The sequence below is a fragment of the Canis lupus genome, chromosome 11, assembly GCF_011100685.1.
Source record: "Canis lupus familiaris isolate Mischka breed German Shepherd chromosome 11, alternate assembly UU_Cfam_GSD_1.0, whole genome shotgun sequence".
In the NCBI taxonomy this organism is placed as follows: domain Eukaryota; kingdom Metazoa; phylum Chordata; class Mammalia; order Carnivora; family Canidae; genus Canis; species Canis lupus.
This window is the reverse complement of record NC_049232.1, coordinates 71211677-71239057: the sequence shown is the minus strand read 5'-3', so window position 1 is coordinate 71239057 and position 27381 is coordinate 71211677. Positions and strand designations below refer to the sequence as shown.

Here is a 27381-nt window from a genome sequence, read left to right as displayed (position 1 = left end):
CTTATTTTATACACAGTTTTTTGAGAAGGATTCGGCTGAGCAATTCTGGCTTGGGGTCTCTTCTGTGGTTACAGTCAAACGTCAGGTGGGGCTGCAGTCTTCTGAGGACTCGGCTGAGCTGGATGTACAAAATGGCCCACTGGCATGGCTGGCAGCTGATGCCAGTCATTGGCTAGGGATTCAACTGGGGCAGGTGACCCATGCATGCGTCTACAGGTGGCCTCTCCGACATAGTAGTCTCTAGGACGTCAGACTTCTTGGATAGTGCAACCCTCTCAAGAGAACCAGGTAAAACTACTTGATCTTTTTTGACTGAGCTGTAGAACCTCTGTAGGCTTACCCTCCGCCATCCTCTTTCAGCCAAAACACTAACAGTCCACCCAGATCCAAGGGTGGGAGATTGCACCTCGTAATGGGAGCTGTGCCCAGGTATCAGGGGGCTATGTTCAAAACACCACAGGACCACATAATCGAAGGACTAAGACTCAAACTCAGGGGTCTCGACTACAAACCCAATCATATTTTACTAGTACACGATGACTGCACACATGCATGTGCGCATGCACGTGTGTCTGTGTGTATAAAATGAATTTTGCATACACAATTCAGAGCTAATGCAGTGTGTCAGCAAGGGCCTCAGTTCTCCACATAGCTGCAGAAAGAATTATTTCACTAAAAACACAATTCATGGTAAATTATTGAATTGTCTCTGTTCCAATTTCATGCCTGAAATGTAGAGGAGAAGGGAGAGCACTTATCCCTCTGGGATTACCTCTCTGCCCTTAAGTCTGATAAACAAGAGTCGTATTATTTGCAAATGATATCTTAGACAGAAGTACATATTTTAGTTATACATTTAACCAGGGAAAGGATGCCTACCTAATCTGCCAAAGATTGGTTTATTTTTTTTTAATTTAAAATAATTTATGTTCATTAAGGAAAGTTTGTCATGTTACTAGAAGTGAAACCATAAAAATGAAAATTTCCTATAACCTCATCATCCAAATACTACTATCATTTTAATTTTGTTCTAATTTCTTTCCAAGCTTGAATTACGCTTTTCTATACGCAATTTAAAAATCAGCTTTTCTGAGGGTATACTTTATGTACAGTAAATTGCATCCATTTAGAGTATACAATTCAGTGAGTTTTTGGAATTTATATGTACCAGTGAATATTTCCATCACCCCCAAAAGATTTCTTGCAACCTTTTTGTTGTAGTACCTTCTTTCCAGCTACAAGCATCAGGCAACCATGGACCTGCTTCTATCCCTCTATAGATGGGATTTGCCTTTTCTAGAATTCCATATGAATGGAATAATACAGTATGTATTCTTGGTGTCTGGTATCTTTCACTCACTGATTTTGAGATTCATCTATCTTGTTGCATATATCATGAGTTCCTTTTTAATGCTGAATAATATTCCATCGTATGGTTATGCTTTATCTGTTCATGTTGAATGGACATTTGGGTTGATCTCAGTTTTTTTTTTTTTTTTTTTTTTTTTGCTACAGTGAATAAAGCTTCTCTGAAGCAAAGTCTTTTGCATGAATATGTTTTATTTCTCTTTATAAAAAACTAGGAATGAGGATCCCTGGGTGGCTCAGCATTTTAGCGCCTACCTTTGGCCCCGGGTGTGATCCTGGGGTCCCGGGATCGAATCCCACATTGGGCTCCCTGCATGGAGCCTGCTTCTCCCTCTGCCTGTGTCTCTGCCTCTCTCTGTGTGTCTCTCATGAATAAATAAATAAAAATTAAAACAAAACTAGGAATAGAATATATGGGTCATATGGTTGTTGTAGGTTTAAGCTTTTGAGAAAGTTGTTTTCTTTTTTTAGAAGATTTTATTTGAGAGAGAGAGAGTGAGCAGGGGGGGCTGAGGGAGAGAGAGAGAGAGAGAGAGAGAGAGAGAAACTCAAGCCAACTCCACGCTTAGGACAGGGCCCCCCTGGGGGTTCAACCTCATGACCCTGAGATCATGACCTGAGCCAAAATCAAGAGATGGACACTTAACTGTCTGAACCACCCAGGTGCCCCAACTTTGTTTTTTTTGTTGTTGTTGTTGTTCAAAGTAGTTACATAATACACATTTTTTAAAAAATGATTTCATTTATTTACCTATTTTAGAAAGAGCATGTACACATGCACACACACAAGTCAGGGTAGGGGGACAGTTAAAGGGAGAGGGAGAAAATTTCAAGCAGACTCTGCTGAACGCGAAGCCTTATGAGGGGCTTGATCCCAGGACCCTGACATCATGATCTGAGCTGAAATCAAGAGTAGGATGCTTACTCAGGTGCTTGATACTCATTCTCAGTAGCAGTGTATGAGCATTTTACATGCTCCCAAACCTTGTTGAAATTGGCAAGGCTGATCTTTTTTTCTTTTAAATTTACCCATTCTAAACAAACAAACAAAAAAATACCCAATTCTCATGTTGTGTAGTGGTATCTCGTGGTTTCATTTGCATTTCCCTGATGACCAAAGAGGTTGAGTATCTTTTCATGTGCTTATTGTCATTTTGTTTGTTTTTTCAAGTATCTCTTCAAATAATTTGCAGATTTTTGACCAAGATTTTCGACTTCCTTTAAAATGATAAGGAATCTTTATAGATTCTCAACACAAGTCGTTTGTCAGATATATGTACCAGATGCCCCTCTTACCCTCAGTTTTGCTTCCTGTGGTTTCTTTCTTTTTTTTTTTTAAGATTTTATTTATTTATTCATAGAGATGCAGAGAGAGAGAGAGAGGCAGAGGCACAGGCAGAGGGAGAAGCAGGCTCCATGCAGGGAGCCTGATGTGGGACTCGATCCAGGGTCTCCAGGATCACGCCCTGGGCTGTAGGTGGTGCTAAACCGCTGCACCACCAGGGCTGCCCTCCTGTGGTTTCTATTACCCATGATTAACTGCAGTCCCTGGCAGATGCTCCTCCTCCTCCTATCCCTGGTTTCAGGCCCTCACTAGCTGTCTTGGAGCATATTCCCTGTAGATGAAGGGAGGACTACTGTATTAGCAACCTTGTCTCCCCTTTAATGGTTTAATGGCTTGCCTCTACTTTTTTTAGTGGTGTCTTTAGAAGAGCAACATTTTTCACCTTTATACGATATATATATATATTTCTTTTATGATTCATGCATTTGGTTCTTTACCTATTCCAAAGTCACAAAGAATTTTACCCTGTTTTCTACTGGAAGGTTTATAGTTTTAATATTTACTGTTAGTTCTATGACCTGTTTTGAGTTAATATGTGTCTATGGCATGATCTAAGGTCCATGTTCATTTCTTTCAGCATATGGCTCTCCAGCTTTTCCAGCACCATTTGCTGAAAAGGCTTTCCTTTGACCATTTGTTGAAAAGACTTTCCTTTGACAACTTTATAAAAAATCTGTTGTATGCGATTCTGAACTCTGTTTCATTGATCTATATGCCTCTGCATTCACTAACAATACGCTGTCTTGGTTACTATAGTTTGATTGCAAGTCTTGCAAACAAGTAGTATAAGCCCTCCAATTTTGTTCTATTTTAAAATTGCTTGACAATTCTAGGTTATTTGCACTTCAATATAAATTTTTAAATCACCTTGTCAATTTCTATCAAAAAACCAAACCAAACCAAACCAAACACCCCAAACCCTGCTGGGATTATAAATAGGGTTCCATTTAAACTATAGATATATCTATATACCTATAGATATATATAGGGTAATGATATCATAATGCCATTGAGTCTTATAGTCCACAAACATTGTATCTCTTTCCATTTATTTAGTTTTTCTTAACTTTCTCTTAGCAGTTTTCTGCTGTTTTCATTGAAGAAATCTCATATGCCTTTTGTTAAACTAAGTAGAATTTCTTGCACTCTTGTAATTGAAATTGTTTTTGAAATCTTATTTTCTGTGTGTGCTGCCTTTATTTAGAAATATAATTATCTTTCATTTATCAGTTAACATTTTATCTTTCAATCATGCTAATATTACTTATTCTAATAGTTTTATAGATTCCTTGTGATTATTTTTCTAAATGATCATGTCATCTGAAACAATCCTTTCCAATCTTTATGGCTTTCTTTTTCTTTTTCTTGCCATATAGAAATGGCTACAGCAAGGATGTTTCTCTAAGTTTGATTTCCAGCGATTTGACGATCAGCATAGGCCTATCCCGCCCCCCCCCCCATACTTATCCCATTCAGTGTTTGCTGAGCTTTGTGAATTTGCTAGCTTGTCTTTTTTACACCAAATTTGGTAAATCCCTTCCTTCCTTCCTTCCTTCCTTCCTTCCTTCCTTCCTTCCTTCCTTCCTTCCTTCCTTCCTTCCTTCCCTCCTCTCTCTCTCTCTCTCCCCCTCCTCCCCCCTCACCCCATTCTCTCTCCTTGCCTTCTGCAACTCTGCGTATCTGTATTTAGAACTTCTGATATTGCCCTATGGCTACCCTAGACCAGACCCTGTTAAATATTTTTCAATATTTCCTCTTTTTCTTCTTCTGATTAGACAGTTTTATTTATCTATAAGGCCAATGATTGCTCCTTCTTTATCTCTTTTAAAACCATCCGGTAATTTTTTTAACTTCATTTATTTGTTTCATTTTTTCAGTTTTAAAATCTTGATTTGCTCTGTGTGTGTGTGTGATTCTTCTAGTAATTCTTGTATTTTTTATTCATTTTAATCATCTTGTATCTTTTATTCATTTTAATCATCTTCTTCTTTACCCTAGTCAGCACAGTTGTAGTAGTTGTGTTAAAATCCTTGTCCATCTGACTGTCTTGCCTGTCTTGAGCTAGGCATGCCAATCTCAGTTGTTTTTTTCTTTTTTCTTAAAGATTTTATTTATTATTCATGAGAGACACAGAGAGAGAGTGAGGCAGAGACACAGGCAGAGGGAGAAGCAGGCTCCATGCAGGGAGCCCGATGTGGGACTCGATCCCAGGTCTCCAGGATCAGGCCCTGGACTGAAGGCGGCGCTAAACTGCTGAGCCACCGGGGCTGCCCCAGTTGTTTTTTTCTGTCATTAACTATCCTGCTTGCAATTTGCCTTATGTGTATGTGGCTCGGAGGTCAGCCAGAGATGTGGGCAAAGCTTCCACACAGATTATGAGACCCTTTCTGGATCTCTTCTTTTTTGGATCCTTCTTTCCCTTCCTGGTGGCAGTGGTTGATCTGAATCCATCCATAGGGTCCTCAGACCAGAAAGGCTGCAGTTTTCTTGATATTTCAAATGCTCTGAGCCAGACTGCAGCCATGACCTACACTCAGGATAAAGCTTGAAACCTGGGAAATTTACCTGTGCTTCCTGCTTTCTCCATGCTTCAACTCTTTCCAAAACATACCTGTTCATATTTCGTTTCCAGAATCCTCAGGTGTGTGTGTGTATGTGTGGCGGGATGGGGCAGGGGAGGGGGGGGGGGGGCTTTCTTTCTTTCTTTCTTTCTTTCTTTCTTTCTTTCTTTCTTTTCTATCTTTCTTTTTTTGGTTTTAAATGTATTGTTATCTGTAGGAGAGTAGGCCCATTAATATATTACCCCTCTGGACCATAAGCAGACCCTCTGCTCTATTTCATAGTAATCATTTTGCAAATACAGATTGCATGATTTTTACCACCATTCTTAAAATTAGTATTGGATCCAAGTATTTTCTATATATCTCATTATCATCATGGCCCATTTAATGTTCCAACATAATTAACCATTCCCTTCAAGTTGGGCATTAAGGTTATTTTCCACTTTCCTATATTTATAAATAACATTGCAATGAGTATAATGCTGCATAAAGCCTTTCCTATATTTAGGATGGTCTCCTTAGGGTGAATTCCCAGAAGTGGGTCAAAAAGGATGAATATTCTTAAGGCTCTTTTTTATATTGCCAAATTGCTTCCCAAAAGGGCCATACAAATTTGCACTGCTTGCAACAATTTAGGAAAATGATTATTTCATAAAACCTTTGCCAGTACTGGATATTATTAAACTAAGAAATAACACTTATATTTCAAAAGGTAAAAAATTATAACCAAGAATTTATGAACACATATACACGTAATATTTTAATGTCAGAAAATAGATTTTTTCTGGTTCTGTGACCAGAGACTCTAAAATGAAATAGATGTATTACAGAGAGGAAGACTCTGAAAAACTAAATTCTGAGCAAATAATCACAGAAAATTATGATGAAGGAGAGATTTGGGAAGCTTAGAGGGAAAACATTTCTTTGCACAGGAAGCTCAAAGATGAAAAACAGGCCCAAAATGCATGAAAGTTCAGCCCAAACTTATGAGAATACTTCCAGGAAGGCTGAGCTTTCAAATTTGTCAGTTCATGGTGGAAAATTTTGGAAAAAAATAAAAAAAGAAGAAGAAGGAAAAATGAAAAGAAAAGAAAATAAGCTTTTAAAATTGCCTTTGGAATAATAAGAACAAGAAAATGATTGTCCCATTGCATGAATCAACTGAAACCTTATTACCAGATGAAAGTATAAAACTAAATTCATTCTGAATCTGTCAGATATGTCACTTATATCAAGAAAGAATCTGAAAACTAGAAAAGGGAGAATAAAGATATTTCATAAGAAATTCAGTTCTAACATACAGAGGAAGTACTAAGTATTTACTTTGAAGTGTCTGCCTCAATTTCAGTCCCCAGACTCAAGCAAATTACTTTTCCAGGGCTGACGGGATGTGACGATAGGTGTTTAGAACACAGAGTTAGTTATATTCTTAGAGGAATCAAGGGTAAGTAGAGAAGCTTCCACAATTCTGAAGGACAAATGGTATCCTCCTTTCAAATAGGTGAAGCACTTTTGAAACTTGATTTGATTCCCAAGAATGAGGTCCGTTGGTCAAATTCACATAGTGAGCATATGTGAAAGGAAGTTGGAAGCTCTCGGAGCCATCGTGGGTTCACTAAGAATAAATCGTGCCTAACAAACTACATTTCTACCTTGGATAGGTTTGTGATGGGAGTTCAGGGAGATACCACAGAAACAGGATATCCAAATGTCAGCAAGCTATTTGTCAAAGCTTCTGTAGGTGTAGTGATTTTATATGCGTTTATCATCCCAATTAAGTGCAAGCTCTGTGATGGCAGGGAACATTTCAGTTTTAGTCCCCAGTGCGGATCTGCTTTCTGGAGCATTATAAGCTCTCCACAGATATTTTTGAATGAACAATATTTTGTTGTTGCTGTTTTCAAAGGAAGAAATTGTGGAGTGTTTGATAATGTAGTCAGATTCTTCAATTGTACTCAATTACATGGTCCCAAAGAGCTTTCATTGAGGGACCGATGTCAGTCTAAAGGAATTTTCTAACTATAAACGATCATATTTTATTCTTCATCTAGTTCTCCTCAGCACCAGTCTCCTTGCCATACAGCAGGGAAGACCTGGCATGGGATAGAAAGAATAGCAAGAACCACTGTTCGACTTTCCAACCCATCCTTCCTCCTTCCTGGCTATGTGGCCTTTCCCAAGACAGATAATTCCTGCAAACATCAATTTCTTCATATTTAAAACAAAGGTATCAGCATTAATTTGTACTACATGTTTGACATGTTGCACACACTCCTTAACTCTTCATTCCTTTTTTTTTCATCTCCTTAGGGTGCCTTTCTCCAGGTCAGAGAGGTCATCTAGTCAGGGGATAATAAAAGGATGAGATCACAGGACTAGAACCCAAAAATATCTTGAGATGCTAGGAAGAGAGTGCCAAACTATACAGACATGATTGTGTAGTATAAATGTTCTTTGCTTTGGTTTAGAAGAAAAAAAAATCAATTCAATGAATACATGATGGGAAAGAGCAGATTTGTTTGCAGTGCATGGGAACAAAGAACTGAGACCTACTGAATACAAGTCAGCTGCCAGGAAAGTGCAAGCAGTCCTGGGCTGCATTATTATAAGACTCATGTTCAGATAAATGGAAGTGGTAGTTCATTTCTGCTCTGTGGGGTCAGATTATACCTGGATTATCATGCCTAGGTCTGGACGTCATAAATCAAAAAGGACTTGAGCACACTGGGGTATGCTTGAAAAGAATATGACCAAATGAATTTGAAATATGGGATGCATATCAAAAACACTAAGATTGGAAAACTGTGATGTAACACCCAGTATTACAGAGGGTGTAGTGAAATAATTACCCCTGTATATAACTGGTCAAGATGAAATTGGTATAACCTTCCTGGAGGACTTCTTGACAATATGGTACCAAAACTTTAAATATATCAATACTCTTTGACCCAGCAGTTTGTCATTTTACTCTCAAGAAAATGCTACACATGGATGCCCATGGATGTGTAGAAAGATTTATCTTTGGGAACATGTGGTGCGATATTATAGTGAAAAATTGGAAACAGTATAAAATTCAAACAATAGGGAATTGATGAAGTGCATGATGATACATCGGTACAATGGAATATATTGCAGGCATTAAATGATACTGCAGTCAATACTTAATGACATGGGATAATGTATATGACATATTTTATGTAGCTTCATTTTAATTCCATAAGCAATCTCAATTCATTTTCCTTTTTTTTAAGATTTTATTTATTTATTCATGAGAGGCATAGAGGGAGGCAGGTACATAGGTAGAGGGAGAGGCAAGCTCCCTGCAGAGATCCCGATGCAGGACTCGATCCCAAGACCCCAGGATCATGACCTGAGCCAAAGGCAGACACTCAAACACTGAGCCACCCAGGTGCCCCTCAATTCATTTTCAAGGGAAAAAAATGGAAAATAAGAAAAGTCAACAAAAAGAAGAAAATCTCAGTATTCAGAGAAACTCACTATTAACACATCGGTGGATATAGGTGTAGATATGTGTCCAGATGAAGATGGTGGTATACACATAAACCTAGATATGGATTAGAAGTGTGCATATACAGACATACATGATATATGAAATTTATGTAATAGCAAAAGTGCTAAGCATATAGCTGGATCCCAACATGTATTTCTGACATCAATGAATGAATCAATTTATTTATTTATTTTTTAAACCTAGATATTTTTAAACAAGACTCACAAGATGTGCTCAAGTTACAAGACGATAAAGTCTAGTTGTGAAAACATACCCATACAAATGCACAGTTAAAAACTAGAAATAAGGCAAAACTGTTGGGAGGGGGAGTATTAGCTTGATTATTACTTTCGTCTTTGTGCTTCCTAACTTGTTTTTTCTAATTTTCTACAACATACACACATTGACTTCGTAATCCAAAAGAGTCATAATTTTTGTAAAGCATACAATATAAGGGTTGGCTGACGGTATTAGGAGGAATATTTCACTCGAAGGGAAAGATTATAAATGGGCCCATGTGTGATCTTCAGGCAGCTGAAGGTCCTTCGTATGGGGTTATAGAATCACGTGAGCCTGTAACTCCAAAAGGACGGAGTCTAGAGGTGAAAATTGCTGGGAACTTGATTCTTGGCCAACCTCACGGACTAGAGTCTGCTCTCTTCCTCTGTGGTACCTTCTGTTGCCCCCGTATTCGTGTCTCTGCTCTACCGTTTATGAGATGTGTGACCTTGAACAAGTCACTTGTGGTGTCTGTGACCTTCAGGCTCCTCGGGTTGCAAATGGCGGTAGCAAAGTCTGTCTCATGCAGTTATTGTGAGGGTCAGAGGAGCTGCCGTTACTGGGAAGCCAGTAAAGATGTTAAGCGTTCTGTGATATTTGCCAGACATTACTGTCTTTTCCAGGCGTACAGCATGTTAGTAACAGGACACACTCAGGGCCTGAGACTCTAGACACCCAGTTCATCTTTCCACTGCCTAGCGCTGCCTTATGGTGACAGGTAGGAAGGAGTGCAGATATTTTTGTAACACTGGACAAGGGAGTGTTCTGGTTACCTCCTGCTGCACAATACGCCACTCCAAACGTAATGCCTTAAGACAACAACCCTGTGTTCATGGATTCTAGGAGTCAGGAATTCATAAACGACAAAGTCCCTGCTCTACAATGACTGGGACTCAGCTGGAAATACTCCCAACATCTATGGGTGACTCAGGAGCTTGGAGGGGGGATCTTCTAGAAACTTCTTCTCTCTCAGCTCAGTGGGACTGTTGATGGCACCACTTACACATGACTCCTTCCTGTGGCTAAGACCTCTCGTGGTGCAGGGGCAGGTTTCCAAAGAAGGGGTAAGCATCTGAGTGTCAGTGTTTTCAAGAAAGCCAGGCAGCAGCTGCATGGCCTTTTATGACTCCTTCCTAGAGGTCATGCAGAGTCATTTCCTCTGCAGCCCTATTATTAAAAAAAAAAAAAAATCCTTAAGACAGCCCAGGTTCAAGGTTAGATAGAGGGGGTTGAGGCGGAGCAGGCTTCACCTTTTTGGTAGGGGGTGGCACGGGTCACATGGCCAAATAGAGTGTGGGGTGGGAGATTCTGTTATTGGCCTCTTTGCAAAATGCAGCCTCCCACAGGGAACAGCTGGATATTCCCGAAGACAAAGCTTTACTTTCCTGAGATGCTGAGTTAAGCTGGATCAAATTGCTTCTCTCCTGCATAGATATTTCTTTGGGCCAAAGTTTGGGGAGGAACTGAGATACCTCCATTCTTGGGCAGTGGGATGATTACCTCTGGGACGGCCACATTACATTCAAGTTTAAGTGAAGAATGAGCCTCCACTGCAGCAGTAAGAAAATTCATTTAAAAAAAATAAACATAACTTTTATTAAGTGTTTTTTAAAAATTACTAAGCGTTAGATGTTCAGAGGAGGAAAATTCTAAAATGCACATGAACAACAATAAGGAAAACATTTTAAATACCCTAAATGTTAACTACTCAGAAAATAGCCACTGTAGCACCTTAAATGTATTTCTTTCAATATCTTTGTATGCACATGTGTATGTATATGCGTACATTTATATACTTGAGTGGGTATGTATTTTTGAAACAGAATAGGGTCGTTTTGCACTTACAGTTTTGAGGCATGCTTTTTAAAATTTAGTTTAGAATTCCAGATCATAAACATCTCAGATTGACTTTTACGTTTTTATTTTTTTAATTAAAATATTTTTATTTTCTATTACACATACTCAGTAGAATTCACACTAAATATCAGCAAATGTGTGTACATTTACACGAGTGGAATCTCTCTTTGCATTTTTCCCTGTGTATTTTTTCACTCAACAACATATCATGGAGAGGCTTGCACATCAATAAGTATACATTTGTGTCACTATATTTATTGTCACATATATTTCATGGAAATCTTTCTAAGAGTATTGCCATCACTTAAAAAAAAAATCAGCCCCCTAAAAATGGGCCTCTAGGTCATTGCCTTTTTTTTTTCTGAATTAATTAACTGTCATTTTTAATTCTATTTTACCAAAAAAGATTTTTTAAACCATGATGATCAATGTTAACAGTTCAACGTGAATCTCAAGAATTTTATAAAATCCTCTTTCTTGGGGGATCAGGTAACCCAGGGTTTGAATCCATGTCTTACCACTCACTGGCTGTATGGTTGCAGATAAGGAGCTCAGTGTCTTCAGCCTCTGTTTGCAGGAATAGGGATGGAGTAAGTCACCTCTGGGCAAAGCGCCTGGCCTGTAGCGGTGCCCTGTGACATGTAGCAATTGTGGTCAGAGCCTCTCCAAGCGGTAGGTGCGTGTGGACATCTGTGGTTTAGCCCTAGAGCGCAGAGCATTCGTGAGTTGTGTGGTTTGGGGGTTGTGGGAAGTTGTGGCCGCTTTTGTCCTCTTCTGACAACTGGCACCATTTGTATTCCCCGGATGGCTGGGGGTCAGATGGGTTTTTGCATTCCCAAGCTACATATTTCTCTATCTGGTGCAGTTCTGGGCAATCTAAAAATGCAATATCGCTGTCACCAGCTCGAGGAAGACACGGAGCCTGAATAATTTAACATGTCACCACCATCCATCATGATACCAAGAGCGCGGGAGATGGAGTGTGGAGGGGTGGGTCTACCAGAGGCTGGCACAGCAGGTTTGTGGAAGGCCAGCATAGTCAGAGAAGGTAGATTTGCAAAGAAGAGCAGTGACTTAATTCTCACAGGGCCAGGAAAGACCATCGTCCCCGATCGTGCTCCAGACTTTCCCATAATTTGACTTTCAATTTGTTCAGTTGCCTTGCTTTGCCCCAGAGCAAACCTGGGGCATCAGGTTTTTTGTTTGCCATCAAATATCTATCCCCTCTTGGGAAAGCCTCTCAATGCCTCTGAATATCTTCATTTATTTATCAGTATCATTGAAATGATTCTTATGTAGAGAGGGCTTAGTTAGCTTCGTGCCTGGAATATCTTAATTGCTTCCCCAATTGCGAAGCTCCAGGAAGTCAGGCAGGTTTTGTGTGCTGCATTCACTGTCTTATCCTTAGCACCCAGAACAGCGTTTGGCACAGAGTGGGCACCTGGTCAGTAATTGCTAAGTGAGTGAATAAACAAATGGGGGAGTGCGGTGATTACTCCTGGTGGTGCCGGGGGCCAGGACTCCGAATGCCTGAGCTGGGCCCCGGGCAGCATGGCTCTGCGTTCCCCCTCCGTGTCCCCACATGCCTTCTCCCTGTGGGGGGCGGCTCTCACGTGCCCCCCATTCAACCCTTCTACCACCAGCCTTGTGATGTTACAGAGGGGCCCTTGGTTTTAGCATTTTATGTGTTGAGGTAACGTTCACATTCCATAAAATCAACCACGAACTCTTTTAAAGTGCATAAATCATTGCCGTTTGGTACGCTCACACGCTTGCGCAACCATCACCTGCATCTGGTTCCAAGACATTTCCATCATCCCAAGAGGAAACCTCAAGTATTTGTTGGCAGTCACTCCCTCTTCCCCTCCTCTGTCTACCCAGCCCAGACAGCCACAGCTTTGTGTCTCAATGGATTTACTAATTCTGGATGTTTTATGTAAATAGAATCATAAAATATACGACCTTCTATGTCTGGCTTCTTTCCCTTAGCAGAACCTTTGCAAGGTCCATCCGTGTTGTAGCAGGTGTTCGCCTCCTTTTACGGCTGAGTGATAGTCCCTTTTGTGGATACAACACATTTGGTTTTTCCGTTCATCAGTCGGTGAGCATTTGTGTTGTTCCGCCCCTTTGGCTAGTGTAAGTAGTGCCGTAATCAACATTCGTGTACACCTGCTTACGTGAATACCCTACCTTCAGTTCTTTTGGGGTATGCCTATGAGCAGAATTGCTGGGCCCTGTGGTAGTTTGGGGTTTAGCCTCCTGAGGAACTGTCAAACTGTTTCCCAAGCCTTGTCCACGTCACTTGGCATTCTCATCAGCCTTGCACGAGGATTCCCATTTCCCTATAGCTTCTCTAACACCTACTATTTTCTTATTATTTTGATTATGGCCAACCTCTTGGATGTGAAATGGTGTCTCATAGTGGCTTTGATTTGCATTTCCCTGATGACCAGTGACTCACCTTTTCATGAGAACAGAGGGTTGTAAAATCAGACAAAAGTCAGGTTCAAACTTGGCGGCTCTTCCATATGTGATGGGTGTGATCTCTGATAAGCAACATCAAGAATATGCAGGTCGGCTTGCCCCTCAAGAAAATTGAGGTGGTACTTACCTCCCTGGTCTCTTGTGAAGGGCACATGGGCTACTGCATAGGACGTGCCCAGAGCAGCACTTATCACACAGGAGAATGTGCCTCACCGTCTTCTTCAGGCTGCGTCCCAGACCCTTCAGGACCAGAAGAACCAGGGGAACGTTACCCGAACATCTTCACAAGGGTGAGGATGGTGCCAGTTCCTCTCCTCTTTTCTTGCCAGTCCCGGGCCATTCTCATGTCCTCTCAGCCCTAAATGGAAATACTCGAGTAGTCCTGTATAATTAATGGCTGCACTTTACTTCACGAAATCACCAATTTCATATTAAAATGATAGCAGAGGGGGCCCTTTGCTGTCTGTCTGAATCCTCTCCAAGTTCATGTGTAATTGGCCTGTGGCCCCTGCAGCTTATATGGACGCTCAGAGGCTGCAGGACTTGGGTGTCTGCCACCTGCCGAGGGTGTCCCGGAAGCCAGAGCCCCGCGCCCACCCGGCAGCACTGCCTTTTCCTCTATTAACCCAGGCAGACAGTGAATGAATGAGGACCGCGCCCCCACCCTCACTTCTTTGGTCTTCGTGCTGTTTACATACATGCTCTCAGTTTCCTCACAATGACCGTGTGAGCTGCGGACTGCTGTTCCCCTGTCCAAGGTGAACTCAGAGAGGGTAGATGCCTCACCCACGTTCACACAGCTAATAGGTAAGGCCCAGATTAGAACTTGTGTCAGACCCCAGTGTGGTAGTGGGTTTCTACAGAAGTGCATTACCTCTTGTGGTTCATGGATGACATCAGGGTAGAAACCTGCTAGACTCTAAGTGTTTGAGGACACAGACCATGGCTATTTGATGTCATTAATATAAAAAAATAAAGATTTGGGATCCCTGGGTGGCTCAGTGGTTGAGCATCTGCCTTCGGCTCAGGGCGTGATCCTGAGGTCCCAGAATGGAGTTCCACATCCCGCTTCTCCCTCTACCTGTGTCTTTGCCTCTCTCTGTGTATCTAATAAACAAATAAAATCTTTCAAAAAAGATTTAATACCTTAGTGGGGTCTTGACTCACTCATCTCTCTCTGTGGCCAGATCCCCGCCCTTAATTATACCTGTTTTCTAATGCCTCCAGAAGTAATGACCTCTGATGTGGTGGGCATTTGCAATGCAGCTGGTCTATATTGCGATGTGCTGTAAGAGTAAAATATACGCTGGATTTCAAAAGCTTACCATGAAAAAAATATATATAAAATATTTTACTAATGATAATTTTATGTTAATTGCATATTAAAATATGATTTTTAATATATTGGGTTAAATACTATATATTCTGAAAATCAATTTTACCTGTTTGTTTTTTCCCATTTTCTTAAAGATTTGTGTATTTTTTTAGTTGAGAGAGAGAGAGAGAGAGAGAGATAAGGGGAGGAAGTTATGGGCAAGAGCAGGGGGAGGGACAGAGGGAGAGAATCTCAAGCAGACTCCCTGCTGAGGGCGAGCCCTATACTGGGCTTGATCTCATGACTCTTAGATCAGGACCTGAGCCAAAATCAAGAGTCGGATGCTTAACCCACTGAACCACCCAGGCGCCCTGTTGTTTCTCTTTCTGATGTGGCTACTGGGGCATTTAAAATGACATATGCAGCTTGCATTAGATTTCTATTGGACAGGTTGGTGTGGAGACAACTTCTCTTAGCCTCAGCTTCTACTCTGGAAATGGTAGCTTGGTACCTACAGGAAGGAGGTGAGGTCAGAGGTGTGGGAGTAGGAGGGAACTGGAGAAGCCTTCGTGGTAGTCAGGGGCATGATGACCATGTGCTTGGGCATGTGGGATGGTGGAGGCGTCACTAGGATCCAGCTAAGCCTGAATGGTGTTCTCACCAATAATACAAGTGCACAGGTCTAAGGGGGGAGCTGCAAGAAGCCGAAAATGCTCCCTACTGGTGTTGGGAGCAAGTAACACCTGCTAATCCTCATAGGTCAAATCATCAAGTTCTTGCCGGTGTGTGCACACACATGCACACATGCATGCACACACACACACACGTGCATGTGCACACACAGTGTCCCAGGCCGTTTAGCCACAAGTCAGGTTTTGCAGGTAGGCGACCTAATTTAGTCTCAGCTCCCCTGCTTACTACCTCACATCAGCTCCTGAGACGCAGTTTATTCACCTCTAAGACAAGGTGCATAATGCCTTCCTTACAGGGATGGCTGTGGACATTTAATGAACTATCTGTTCATATTTTATCATACGCTGCTATAGGGACCAAGGGAATAAACGCTGCAGCCATTGTCTGGATTTGAATTGTGGTTCTACTACCGAACAAGCTGTGTGACCCTGGGCAAATTACTTAATTTCCTTGTGCCTTCATTTCCTCATCCATTAAAAAGGGAATAAAAGTAGTAACCTCCTTCGTAGGGTTATTTAAGGATTAAACAAGTGAATACACATAAAGAGGTAGAGCAGTGCCTGGCAGAGACAGTGCTATGCAATGGTTAGCTTTTGCCTGGTGACTTTCTCTTACCCCTGCTGGATTGTCCTGATAGGGAAAGGTCCCTGTCTGAGTCCTGTCTGTCATGTTCACCAAGGCAGGAGCACAGTAGCTCATTTGTTTGGGAGAGGAAGGAAAATGAGAGAGAGAAGGAGGGAGAATTTGGCTGGAACGGTTTAAATAGGAGGGGTGGTGGAGCATGGAGGGGGAGGGGGAGGTGTCTCAGGCCGACTCCTCCTGAGCGGATCCCTGCCTCCCTTTTTCTCTGATGCCCAAACACAATAGGAAGTATGACAGATGCTTTCTGTACATAAGGCAGCTATTGTATCCAACGCCTTCATTTTCCCCTTGGCCAAGAATTACGTGTAGATGAACACAAACCCTCCCTTCCTCCCTCCTTCCTTCCCAATTCCTTCTTTCCTCCCTCCGTTCATTTGTTCATCCATTGCTTCCTTCCTTCCTTCTTTCCTTCCTTCCTTCCTTCTTACCTTCTCTTTCCTTTTTCTGTAACAGTAAAATATTTCTTTTTTTGAAGATTTTATTTATTTATTTATTTATTTATTTATTTTTAAGAGATACAGAGAGAGAGAGAGAAAGAGGCAAAGACACAGGCAGAGGGAGAAGCAAGCTCCCTGCAGGGAGCTTGATGGGGGGACTGGACCCCGGGGTCATGACCTGAGCCAAAGGCAGCTGCTCAACCGCTGAGCCACCCAGGTACCCAGTAAAATATTTCAATGGCAGTTGAAAAAGCCTTCCTGGCCTTTGGAGACCTCTGCTCTTTTGCTGCTTCCAGAGTACCATGGGGCCTCCGTCAACTCCATTTCAAAGGAGAGCCTTCAAATGAAGGGCTGCATCTAGTAGAATCCGGAGTCTCCTGCTGTCTCCAGCGCCCCCCCCCCTTAATTGCTGGAGGTTGGGGATGTTGACACTAAGGGGCAGGGACACAGTCAAGGACAAAGATCAGACATTGTTGTTCCCTATAGTCTCCCCTCCATGACAACCTACCATCTCAGGGAAGGGAGAGGGCAAGCATTAATCTTCCCATTTCACAGAGCATTAATTTGAGAGACAGTGTCACAAATGGTTAAACATTTGAACTTGACCATCAGTCACACATGGGTCCCAGGTCCAACTTCACTCATTATTAGCAGATCATTTTCTCTTTCTGAAACATGGTCGCTTCACCTGTAAAGTGAGCATCAGTAAACCTCCCTCCAAGGAGTACTGTGAGTTTGGAATGGGAAGATGGATATGGTTAAAGGACAATCCGCCTTCGCTAAGGTTGCCTCCTGAGGTGTTTCCAGGAAAGTAGTTTGCTTTCTAGAAAGCTTAGATGTGGAGCTGGACAGACCAGCCCTGAATCCTAATTCCCATACTCATCAGCTGAGTGACTCTTGGCACATATGTAACTTTGCCCACACATGTCTTTCTGTCTTTGTTCTATTATCTAATTTGTTAGTTACACTTAAAAAAAAACGATTTTATATATTCATGAGAGACGCAGAGAGAGGCAGAGACACAGGCAGAGGGAGAAGCAGGCTCCTTGCAGGGAGCCTGATGGGGTACTCGATCCCAGGACCCAGGATCATGCCTTGGGCTCCACCACTGAGCCACCCAGGCGTCCCAATTACACTTTTGTTATGAGTATATCATGAAGAGAATTGTATGCAATAATGTATCAGCATCTTCTAAGCACATAGCAGATCACTCACCATGTTACTGGAATGAATGAATGAATGAATGAATGCATGCATGCACCGTAACCGTATTGCAGACGGAGCGTCTTCCAGTGCGATTTCTGAATACTGAGTGTCCCGTAAGAGGAAATGGTGTAAGAAACTCTTCTTTGCATTGAGCAACATTCCCCTCTGATCTATGGTTTCCTTTTCCTCGGGTAGAACTTCCGAGTAGGTAATAGGTTTGCGTGGTGCTTGATTCAGAAGATGCAAGATATTTATATTTCATATACTTTATAAATCTGTCCCCTGCCTTCAGCCACTTCTCCATCCAAGACAGCCGCTGCTGCTGGGTCCTTGACGCTCCTCCCAGAGACAGTCAGTCGATGTCCGCGTATGAGGATCTGTACCCAAACCACAGGCCCCTGCTTCCCGCCCGCCGTGCGCCCCACCATGCTCTAAGCTCTCCTCTCACTGTCTCCTCTCTAGAGCAGAGAGCTCACCAATGCTTTAATCTCTTTAATTCTCCTGCACTCTGTGCTCTTTTTGTTAACAACAACAAAAAATACATAATACAGAAAAGCACAAAGACAATAAAAAAAAATATCTATTCCTCCCTGCGGAATTAACTGCTGTTAGTATTTTGGCCTATTTCTTTCGGGCCTTTTATCTTTATCATCTTTGGCATCCAGTGCTCATGGCGTGTGAATGCATCGCCCATCGGCCTCCACATTCATGAGTGTGTCTCTGCAACATGCCTTGCTCCCCCCCTCCTCCCCTCATCCCCACTGCCCCCTGCCTCACCCACACCCTCATGGCCTCTCACTGAGCCTCCTGGCTTCCTCCCCTCCGCAGCACCCCTTCTGAGGCCTGCGCGTCCCTGCCACGTCCTTCGTGCTGCACAATGAGCTCACCCCTTGCCCTGGAACCTTCTGTGACACCCACGTAAGGCCCCTCGTCCTCAGTGTGGCACTCAGGGACTTCACTGTGGGGCTCCTGTGGTCCTTCCCGTCAGCACTACACTCAGCGTGGCCGCCATCCCCAGGGATGCTCTAGCTCCTCACCTTTCCCTGGAACTCCCATTTTCTGCCACTGAAGCCCCATTCATCCTTCCAGCCCTGACTTAAATCCCCCTTCCTCCATAAAACCTTCCCCGGCCCTCCGTGTTGGGATGGATTGCTCTCCCCCATATTCTCAGCATCTCATTGTGTGGAAAAACAGAACCATGAATTAGGGTAAAGGCTCCTTAGGATCCCATTTGTCTCCTTGACTAGCTTATGATCCCCTGGCTGGCAAGGGGCTGGGCTATATCTATCTTTGTACCTCCAGGCTCTGGCTCTTGGCCTGGCATATAGGAAGCTCTTGCTTGAAATGTGTGTGGAATTAAGTTGCCTGAAGTGTTTTCCTAGAGGCAACCTCATCATACGAAGCAATAATCACAGCTATCCGTTAGTTAGGACCCACCCCGGGACAGATATTTTATGCATCATATCTCCTTTAATCTTCATAGCAACCCTACAAGGTCAATAGATATGGTCCCCGTTTTATTAAGAGAGAACCCAGCACTCAGAAAGGGGAGGCGTCCCCTCAAGGTCACACAGCTCGCAGCTGCCAAGTCATGGTTAGAACCCAGACCCGCCTCACCGCAGAGCCCGGGAGCCCATCCATAAATCATGCCAGCTCCTGGGTCACTTGGGATTTCCAGAAGGAAGTCTGGGGATGGGGTTGCTGATCTTTGGGTCGGAGGAGGGATTTAACAAGCTGCAGGAGGCTTATGTGACTAATGGATTGCTCTTCCTTTCAGGGGGAATCAGCTTTGGGAGAACCAAGGGGACTTCGGGTTCAGAGGCAGATGATGAAACGCAGCTGACGTTTTATACGGAGCAGTACCGTAGTCGCCGCCGCAGCAAAGGTAAGGGAGTCTTTGGGAAGGTTCCAGAACCCGCCAGCATTGGTAGGAGGAAAGCCTGGGAGGCAGACACCTTGCTCAGTGACACACCTCAACTTTTCCTCGACCTGGTCTTGGTCCGGTTAACACAGCCTGGCATCCGAAACCCGGGCTAGACGAGTGACGGTTACTTATGGCTTCTCCTTCCATTCTTCGTTTGTTCTCTGTCCTCATTCCTCAAAGCATTTGGGGAAGATTTTTTAAGTTTATGCGGTCTAAAAAAAAAAAAAAAAATCCAGCGCTGGAATGCAATAAGTAAGGGAACCCGGTTGAAAGCAAAATAGGAATAAGGAAAATTATTCAAACCCAGGTTAGATCAATGCAGGGGGATCTACGCCAGGCTGTGCCGCGTGTTCTTAGGCGGAGCTGGCAATTCAACGCAGAGATTTAGCAATCAGAGTGCGAAGGGAGCATGCTCCGTGATACGATGTGCAGGGTCTATGGGATAGAACCGTGTATTTGTTCAGGAAATTCTCTTCCCCTGACGCCGAGGCCAGAGAGAACGTTGTCTAGTTGTTTCCTCCCAAGAGGACTCCTTTTGACTCTCCAGACGGCGTCTCCAACAGATGAAATCCATAGCGAGGCCCAGTCATTTCTCACAATGGTGCTCCAGGGGAGGAGGCGTCCGATGCAGAAGCAGGTCTCCATGAAGGCCTCACGGCACCTTGGGGCTGAGGTCCCCGCTTCTCTGAGGATCACACATGCTCTCAAGGCGGAGACTAGAGCGTATTTCAGGCAACCACCTGTGCGTGTCATTCTTCATCCCTGTTTTATAAGGATGGGGAAGTGGCAAGGTCAAGGTTGCCGTGTTGGAGGAGAACAGGGTTGGGGGGGGGACGGGTACGTGCACGTATTCCTTGCCAATGATTAAGGAGAGATCCAAGAACTTAGACGGGGGTCCAGAAAGGAGTAAGGGTCCTCTGGCAAATCAAGACATGTTGACCCCGTCCCCCCCATCTGACGCATCCCCCCCGGCCCTCCCACCTGACCCCGTCCCCTCCATCTGACCCCATCCCCCCTGGCCCTCCCACTTGACCCCGTCCCATCCATCTGACCCCATCCCCCCTGGCCCTCCCACTTGACCCCATCCCCGCATCTGACCCCGTCCCCTCCGGCCCTCCCAGTTGACCCCATCCCCCCATCGGACCCATCCCCCTGGCTCTCCCACCTGACCCCGTCCCTACCAGCCCTCCCATCTGACCCCATCCCCCCCAGCCCTCCCGCCTGAACCCGTCCCCCCCCACCTGACCCCATACCCCTGGCCCTCCCACTTGACCCCGTCCCCCCCAGCCCTCCCACCTGACCCCGTTCCCCCCATCTGACCCCCGCATGGAAGTGAGCTGAAGAGGTCCTGGGGGGAGGGTAGATGGAAGAAGTCTTGTGGAACAGTTCTGCGTGCTTTCCATGCATGCACCGTGGGCACTTGAAGAGCATGGGTCCCATTGCTTCTCTTGGCAACTTTTGCTCTTGGTCAGCTTATCTATCTTCCCTGTACCTCAGTTTTGTCATCTCTAGAATGGGCCTCATGATTGCCTCGTAGACTTGGGGATGAGTTTTGGTGAGGTTATAGAAAATGTTTGTCAAGGGGGCTCCTGGGTGGCTCGCTGAGTCGAGCGTCCAGCTCTTGGTTGTAGCTCTGGTCGGGAGCTCAGGGTCCTAGACTGAGCCTTGTGTGGGGATCTGCGCTCACTGGGGGTTCAGCTTGGGGGTCCTGGCCCTCTGCCCCGCCCCAACTCACGTTCTCTCTCTCTCTCTCTCTCTTTCTCTCAAATAAATAAATCTTTAAAACACAGTTTGTCACGGCACCTGGTACACACTAGGAGCAAACACAGTAGACGTAGTAATGTCAATTCAGTTGTCGTTGTGGGATTTTCCTACGTCCCTGCGCCTGGCACCTTTCACTGGAGGGCCCTGTGTGGGGAGTATCGCTTTGGACGCATCACCTGGGAAGGTTTTGCAGCCTCTGCAGTGACTGGAACATTCGGGCCTGCCTCTCACGGCTTCCCAAGAAGCCTTGGCTCTCTGCTATCTGCTGCGTTGGAGGTTTTGAAGTCGGTGATGGATGATTCTTGACCTGTCTTCTCCCTCCCCCAACCCAGCAGCCAGAATGAGAGCAGGGGGAAGTCGGTGGGTCTCCTCTGCACCATGGGGCTGTTTACAGCTAATTGGAAAAAAAACATTCATCACAGAGCACGCCTGTCATAAATCGGAGTTAAACTTTAAAAAGAAAAGCAAAAGCGAGCCACAGGACTCGAGATAAACGGCTTGGCTCAGTGCCTCCGTAGGCTGCAGCGGGGCCAGGCTGTGCTTCCCGGGCGGGGGGACGGGGCTGTGATGCCTCCCCGCTATGACGCTGAATCCCACTGGTCTCCTGCCTGATCCCCCCGGCCCTCCCACCTGACCCCATACCCCCATCTGACCCTGCCCCGCCCCCGCCCTCCCACCTGACTCCATCCCCCCCCCCCCCCCCCCCGGCCCTCCCACCTGACCCTGTCCCTCCCATCTGACCCCGTCCCCCCAGGCCCTCCCACCTGACCCATTCCCTCCTGGCCCTCCCACCTGACCTTGTCCCCCGGCCCTCCCACCTGACCCCATCCCCCCCCACCGCCCCCCGCCTGAACCCATCCCCCCTCCCCCCTGGCCCTCCTGCCAGCCCAGTGCCACTGCTTTGTCCCTCTGAAGGTCCCCTGGTGGTAGGTCCTCCCTCGCCTTGTGCTTCCAGCTGCATCTTTCTCTTCCTCCTCAGGGTTTTGGGATGCTCGCTTGCCTGATTGTTTAATTTCTATTTCTTATTCTTGTTCTCTCCTTTTCTTCTCTCTGTCCCTCCTCCCTGTATCACGGCTTCCTGCTCTTCATTCCTCCCTTGCCTTTGTTCTCTTCTGTGTTCTCTGCTGTTCTCTCCTTATTATCCTCTTCTCTCTTCCCTTTTCCTACCAATTTCCTGATGGATCCTTCCTTCCTTCTTCCCTTCCTTCCCCATTCCTCCCTCCCTCTCTCCCTCCCTCTCTCCCTCTCTCCTGTGCATACATTTCAAATATTTGTCAAGCACCAGCTGTGTGTCTGACACTCTTCTAGGCGTTGGGGACACAAATCAAGCAACAGTTTTTAAAAGACCTATGCTCGTGGAGCTTGTATTGTGTCAAACTAGAAATATGTTAGGTGGGGACAAAGGCACAGGAAAAAGCCTGCAGCAAGGAAGGGAGTGGATAGAGCAGGGAAGGGACTGCTGGTGTGGATGCCCTTTAGCGGAGGAGGTTACTGCACCCTCTTTTCAGGGGTGCAAGGAAGCCTCCCTGGCCCTGAGCGAGGTGGTGTCAGGGTTCCCGCTGCTGCTGCTCTGGTTCCTGGTGGGACATCGACCGTGAATTCGGTCCCAGTACAGCTTCTGCTCCAGCCAGACGAACTCAGGGCCGGTGCCTCTCCCTGCAGACCCCGCAGCCCCCCGGGAAGGGCTGCGACCCTTTTCTGCTTCTCGTCTGGGTATGGCGGGCATGGGGGCGGGCGGTGGGGAAGCAGCTTTCGGACTCACTGCCATGATGGGAGAAACGCAGGACACAGAGGTGAGCTGCGGGAAGTTCAGGAGGCCTCGGGGCTGAGCGAGCAGTGGTGCCGGGCACCAGAGCATGGGCGCTCGTGGGGGGCCGCCCCGTTGCCGGCCCCCACGCCACCTGCTCACGGTGCCTCCTTGAACATGGACCTCAGCCCCCACCTCCCTGTGTATCAGTGTCCTGCTCTGACAGGTGAGGACTAAGGTTCAGGCCCTCGGGGCAGTGGTGAGGACTGAGGTCCCTCTGCGTCCTGAGCCCGCAGGCCGGGGAAGGAGGAGGGAAGATGTGCGGGTGAAGGAGAGAAGGCTGCTCTGAAGGGAGCACCTGGTGAGCATGGCCTGGATCTCAGGCCTCCTGCCAGCGTGAGTCACGCCCCCCTCCCGGCTTCTGATGCCCTATGTGAAGCCTACAGGGAGCCCGGGTCTCCCAGGTCCCTTCTCGCTGGCGCCAGCGGGACAGGCTGCGTGTCGGTGAGAATCCCTGGTCATGGGGCGCACTGGCCGCCCGTGCATCGTGTCGGCTCCCATCCCTGGTGCCTCTCTCCTTCCCTGGTCTTCTTTTCAGAGAGGGTGGCAGTCCCTCATCAGAGAGTGACTTCTGTCATCCAGTGTGGCTGCACCGTCACCCCCAGGACGGCCGGACTCCCAGCACGCGGCCCCCTCCCCTCTGCCATCCGCATCCTGCTCTTCTTTATAAACGCAGTGAGGCAGAAGCTCCCCGCGGTGCTCCCCTCCCACCCCCACCCGGGGCCGTGCAAGCCATCCTGGTTGTCACACCGGAAGGTGACCAAGTGCAAAGAGGTGGAAGAAGAGAGAGATAGAGGCACCAAGAAGGGCAGATCTCCGTGCTGGGGAGCCTGGGACCTCAATCCGTTCACCAGCCCCCCTTCCGTTCCAGCTGCAAACAAGACCTGGGCTGTGTGTCCCTCCCCAGGGGCAGGTGGCCTGGGATCAGGCCGTCAGCCGTCCCGGGGCTCGGGAGGAAGTCGGCGCCATGGGGTCATCCGAGGGCTGGGGGCCGTGGTTTCCAGTCCTGCATTTGCTCCCAGTTTTCTGTGTGACCTTGGCCCACAAGCTTGGCCCCGTCCCTGCCCGTGTGTGGGTCTCACCTGCCCCATCGATGAGTAGAGGTGGAAAGGTGGCCTCAAGAGCAAGTCAGCGAGCATTGGTGACGATCTCCCTGAGGGCCCCGTGCGGCGCTGGCGAAGGTGGTAGATACACTGGAAGATGAGGATTGGCCAGTTCCTCAGATGGTTCAGACTATCCCAGCCTTGGGACACACAAGACAGACAGAGGAACACTTGGGACATGTGGGAAGGCTTCCTGGAAGAGTGGGAACTGGACTCTGACCCTGGCCCAGACCCGGCCTTGTCTCTGCGCATCCATCCACATGACCCGAGCCCATCATCTCGGTATCCTTGGCTTTAAAATGGGGTGGCGGCCGCGCCCTCCTGGGGTGACTGCGAGGATCAGCCGGGAGCAGGAGCCACCCCTTTGTAACTGCCGCGCCCAGCAGCCAGCTCTCCCATGCCATCGCTGTCACCCCGGGGTCCCTCTCACCTCCATCCCTTGTTGCAAACCCTGAGATCCCCGTCCAGCCGTCTCACTCACCGCACTCCAGCCCGTTCTCAACCCTGCAGCCCGAGCGCACATTTCTAAAATGTAAATAGGGACCATGTCGCCTCTCCGCTTGGAAGCTTCCTCAGGTCTTCACTCTGGTGTTGAGGATGGACGTGGTGAGCGGTCCCCCCGTTCCCCGGGGCTCTTCTCCAGCATGCCCATGTCTGCCCCACGGGGTCCTTCACAGACTCTCCCCCTGCCGCCCCCGCTCTCTGAATGGTGCCACCTCCTCTTAGATGGCATTTCTTCAGCTGTCCCGACCCATGTCCAATCCCCTGCGTCATGCTGTAGTAGCTCCTGTGGCCTTACCCCTGTGCACACTTCATCCCCACTGTAATCTCCTGCGTACCAGTGACGATGTGTGCATCCCGCATGGACCTGCAAGCGTCGCGAAGCTAGGCACATGGCCTTCTGCACCTAGCTTCCCATCCCTGGCACCCAACATGGGGATGGGCCCATGGTGAGCACATGGGTTAACATTTTTGAATGAATGCTTCACGAATGAATGAAAGAGATTCCTGGCCAGGCGTCTGGATTATTGTAAGCGCCCAGGGTGGATGCTGCTTTTCTGTCTGCTGCTCTCATCTTTACTCACTCCATTTCCACTTGCAAGAACAGAGTCTGCGCTCCTTTTCTCTTCCCTGCTCCTGGTGAGCAGAACTGAGGCCTCAGCCCTGCCCGTTCTTCCTTTTCAAGGTCCCCAGGGAAGGACATCCCAGGTAGTGGGAGGAAGGCCCGGGGACTGGAGTTGAAAACCCAGACTGCCTGGTTCTTTGAGCATTCGGGGAGTGCGGGTGATTTGAAGGGATGTGACAAGTTCAGGAGGTTCCCCAGCAGAGAAGGCTACACCTGGGGAGGATGGTAGAGAGGACGTGGAGGGGAAGGAGAGAGGGAACATCTAATGGGGTTTTCCTACCTGGGTCTCTCTCTAGCATGTGCCATGAAAGAAGTAGAAGTGGTGTCGGATCCAGCCATAGACCTGGCGGTGAATCCTGACTTCACCTCCTCCCCTTGGTGTGGCCCTGGTGGGCTTCCCATCTCCAGGCACTTCCTTCTGTATAACACAGAGCTGTGGACACCTACCCCCCCGGAGTGAGCAAATCCAGAGGTGCGAGATCCCAGGACTCTGAAATTTTGTTCTTTCTCCTGAATTTTCCCTTTCCTTGAGAGCATCCTGAGCCCAAAATGAAGTCAGCTGAAATTGCATTTTTGGCAACAGGAGCTGCCGGAGAAGAGATTTATGGTGCAGTCTGAGAATCACCCCTGGCTTCCCCGAGTCTCGGGGGTGTTGTAAGGGAACGGGGTGTGTCATTCAGAGGCATCTGGTGTACGCAGGTAGACCGCCGTAGGCAGAGAAGCGTCGTAATCGGTCTGGTGAGCGGACACACAGGGAGGGAGACTGGGCCTGTCTGCTGGGACTGCCTCCATCAAGAGTCAGCCACCTCTTTCTGTACACGGCCGCCATAAGCGTCTCCATCCTTGCAGGTCATGTAGTTACTGTTGGAACTACTCAACTCTGCGGCTGTTCCCTGAAAGCTACCAAAGATGGCACGCAAATGAGTGAACATGCGTGTATATCCTAAGGAAACTTTGTTTCCAAGAGCAGGTGCTGGTCCAGACTTCACCTGTGGCTCACAGATTGCTGACCCCCTGCCCTGAAACCTCCACATCCTACAGGTGGCCTTCACCTGGAGGAGCAGTGCAGGAAGCAAGAGGGAAATCTCACCATGCTCTGCGATGAATCTGATTTCCTATCGCGCGTGATCCTTCTGCCTAAAGGAGTCTATTTGTCAAGCGCAGAGGTCTGTGTATGGTCAAGTAGATAACCACTCAATCCGTCCCTTGTTTGGGCTTTGACAATTCTGACCGTATCCCCCAGGACTGACTAATGAAGGAGCTGGATTTGATAGATTCCCATTGGGCAGAAGTTCACCTTTATTAACCAGAGATGACGCTGCACACGACCAAGGACAGCGGGCCCAGAGTCAAGAGATGTGCACTGAAGCCTGGACCCCTCCAGGTAACTCACTTGGTGACCCTGGTCAAGCAGGTACCCTCTTAGGGCCTCAGGTTCCTCTCTGTCAAACAAGGATATTTATGCCTCATGTCATCAGGTCTGAAGCTCATTCTAGTCTCACATATATTTATGGAATGATCAACCTTACTATAAGCATTGTGGGAAATAGGGCCTGGGCTGCCAGCCTCAAAGTGGTTATAAACTCCTAGGGGGTGCTGCAGTTCACGCAGAGAAGCAGTGCTGATCGGGAGAAGCCGGCGTATAATTGAAGGTCCAGATGAGAAGGGCAGATGGCCTGCCCAGCCCCAGGCACAGTACTGAGCAGCAGACAGAGCAGCCACAGCTGCTGGAAGATTCCAGCAGCACAAGCACTCGACATGGGCCTCCCGGCCCAGCTCCGCGCGGGTGGCTCTGTGGCCTTGGGCTACCATCTCTCCCTCTCTGGACCGAGTTCTTCTCATCAGCAGGTTGCCCAGCCGGTTTGAGCAGCTCACATTTTCTTATCCCCAGTCTCATGCACATTCCTCTAAGCTTTGCCAATTAGCTCCCCAGCAGAGAGAACCAGAGCATGAATGCCC

The 27381-nt window shown here is 46.7% G+C and overlaps 1 protein-coding gene across 3 annotated transcripts in view; it reads left to right on the top strand.

Moving 5' to 3' along the window:
• ASTN2 (astrotactin 2) overlaps positions 1-27381 on the top strand; it is an 852112-nt gene that overhangs the window by 271605 nt on the left and 553126 nt on the right. For all 3 annotated transcript variants that reach the window (XM_038553226.1, XM_038553225.1, XM_038553224.1), the window contains one exon: positions 19476-19583. In XM_038553226.1, the coding sequence (XP_038409154.1) occupies positions 19476-19583 (108 nt within the window). The remainder of the gene's footprint in view (positions 1-19475; positions 19584-27381) is intronic.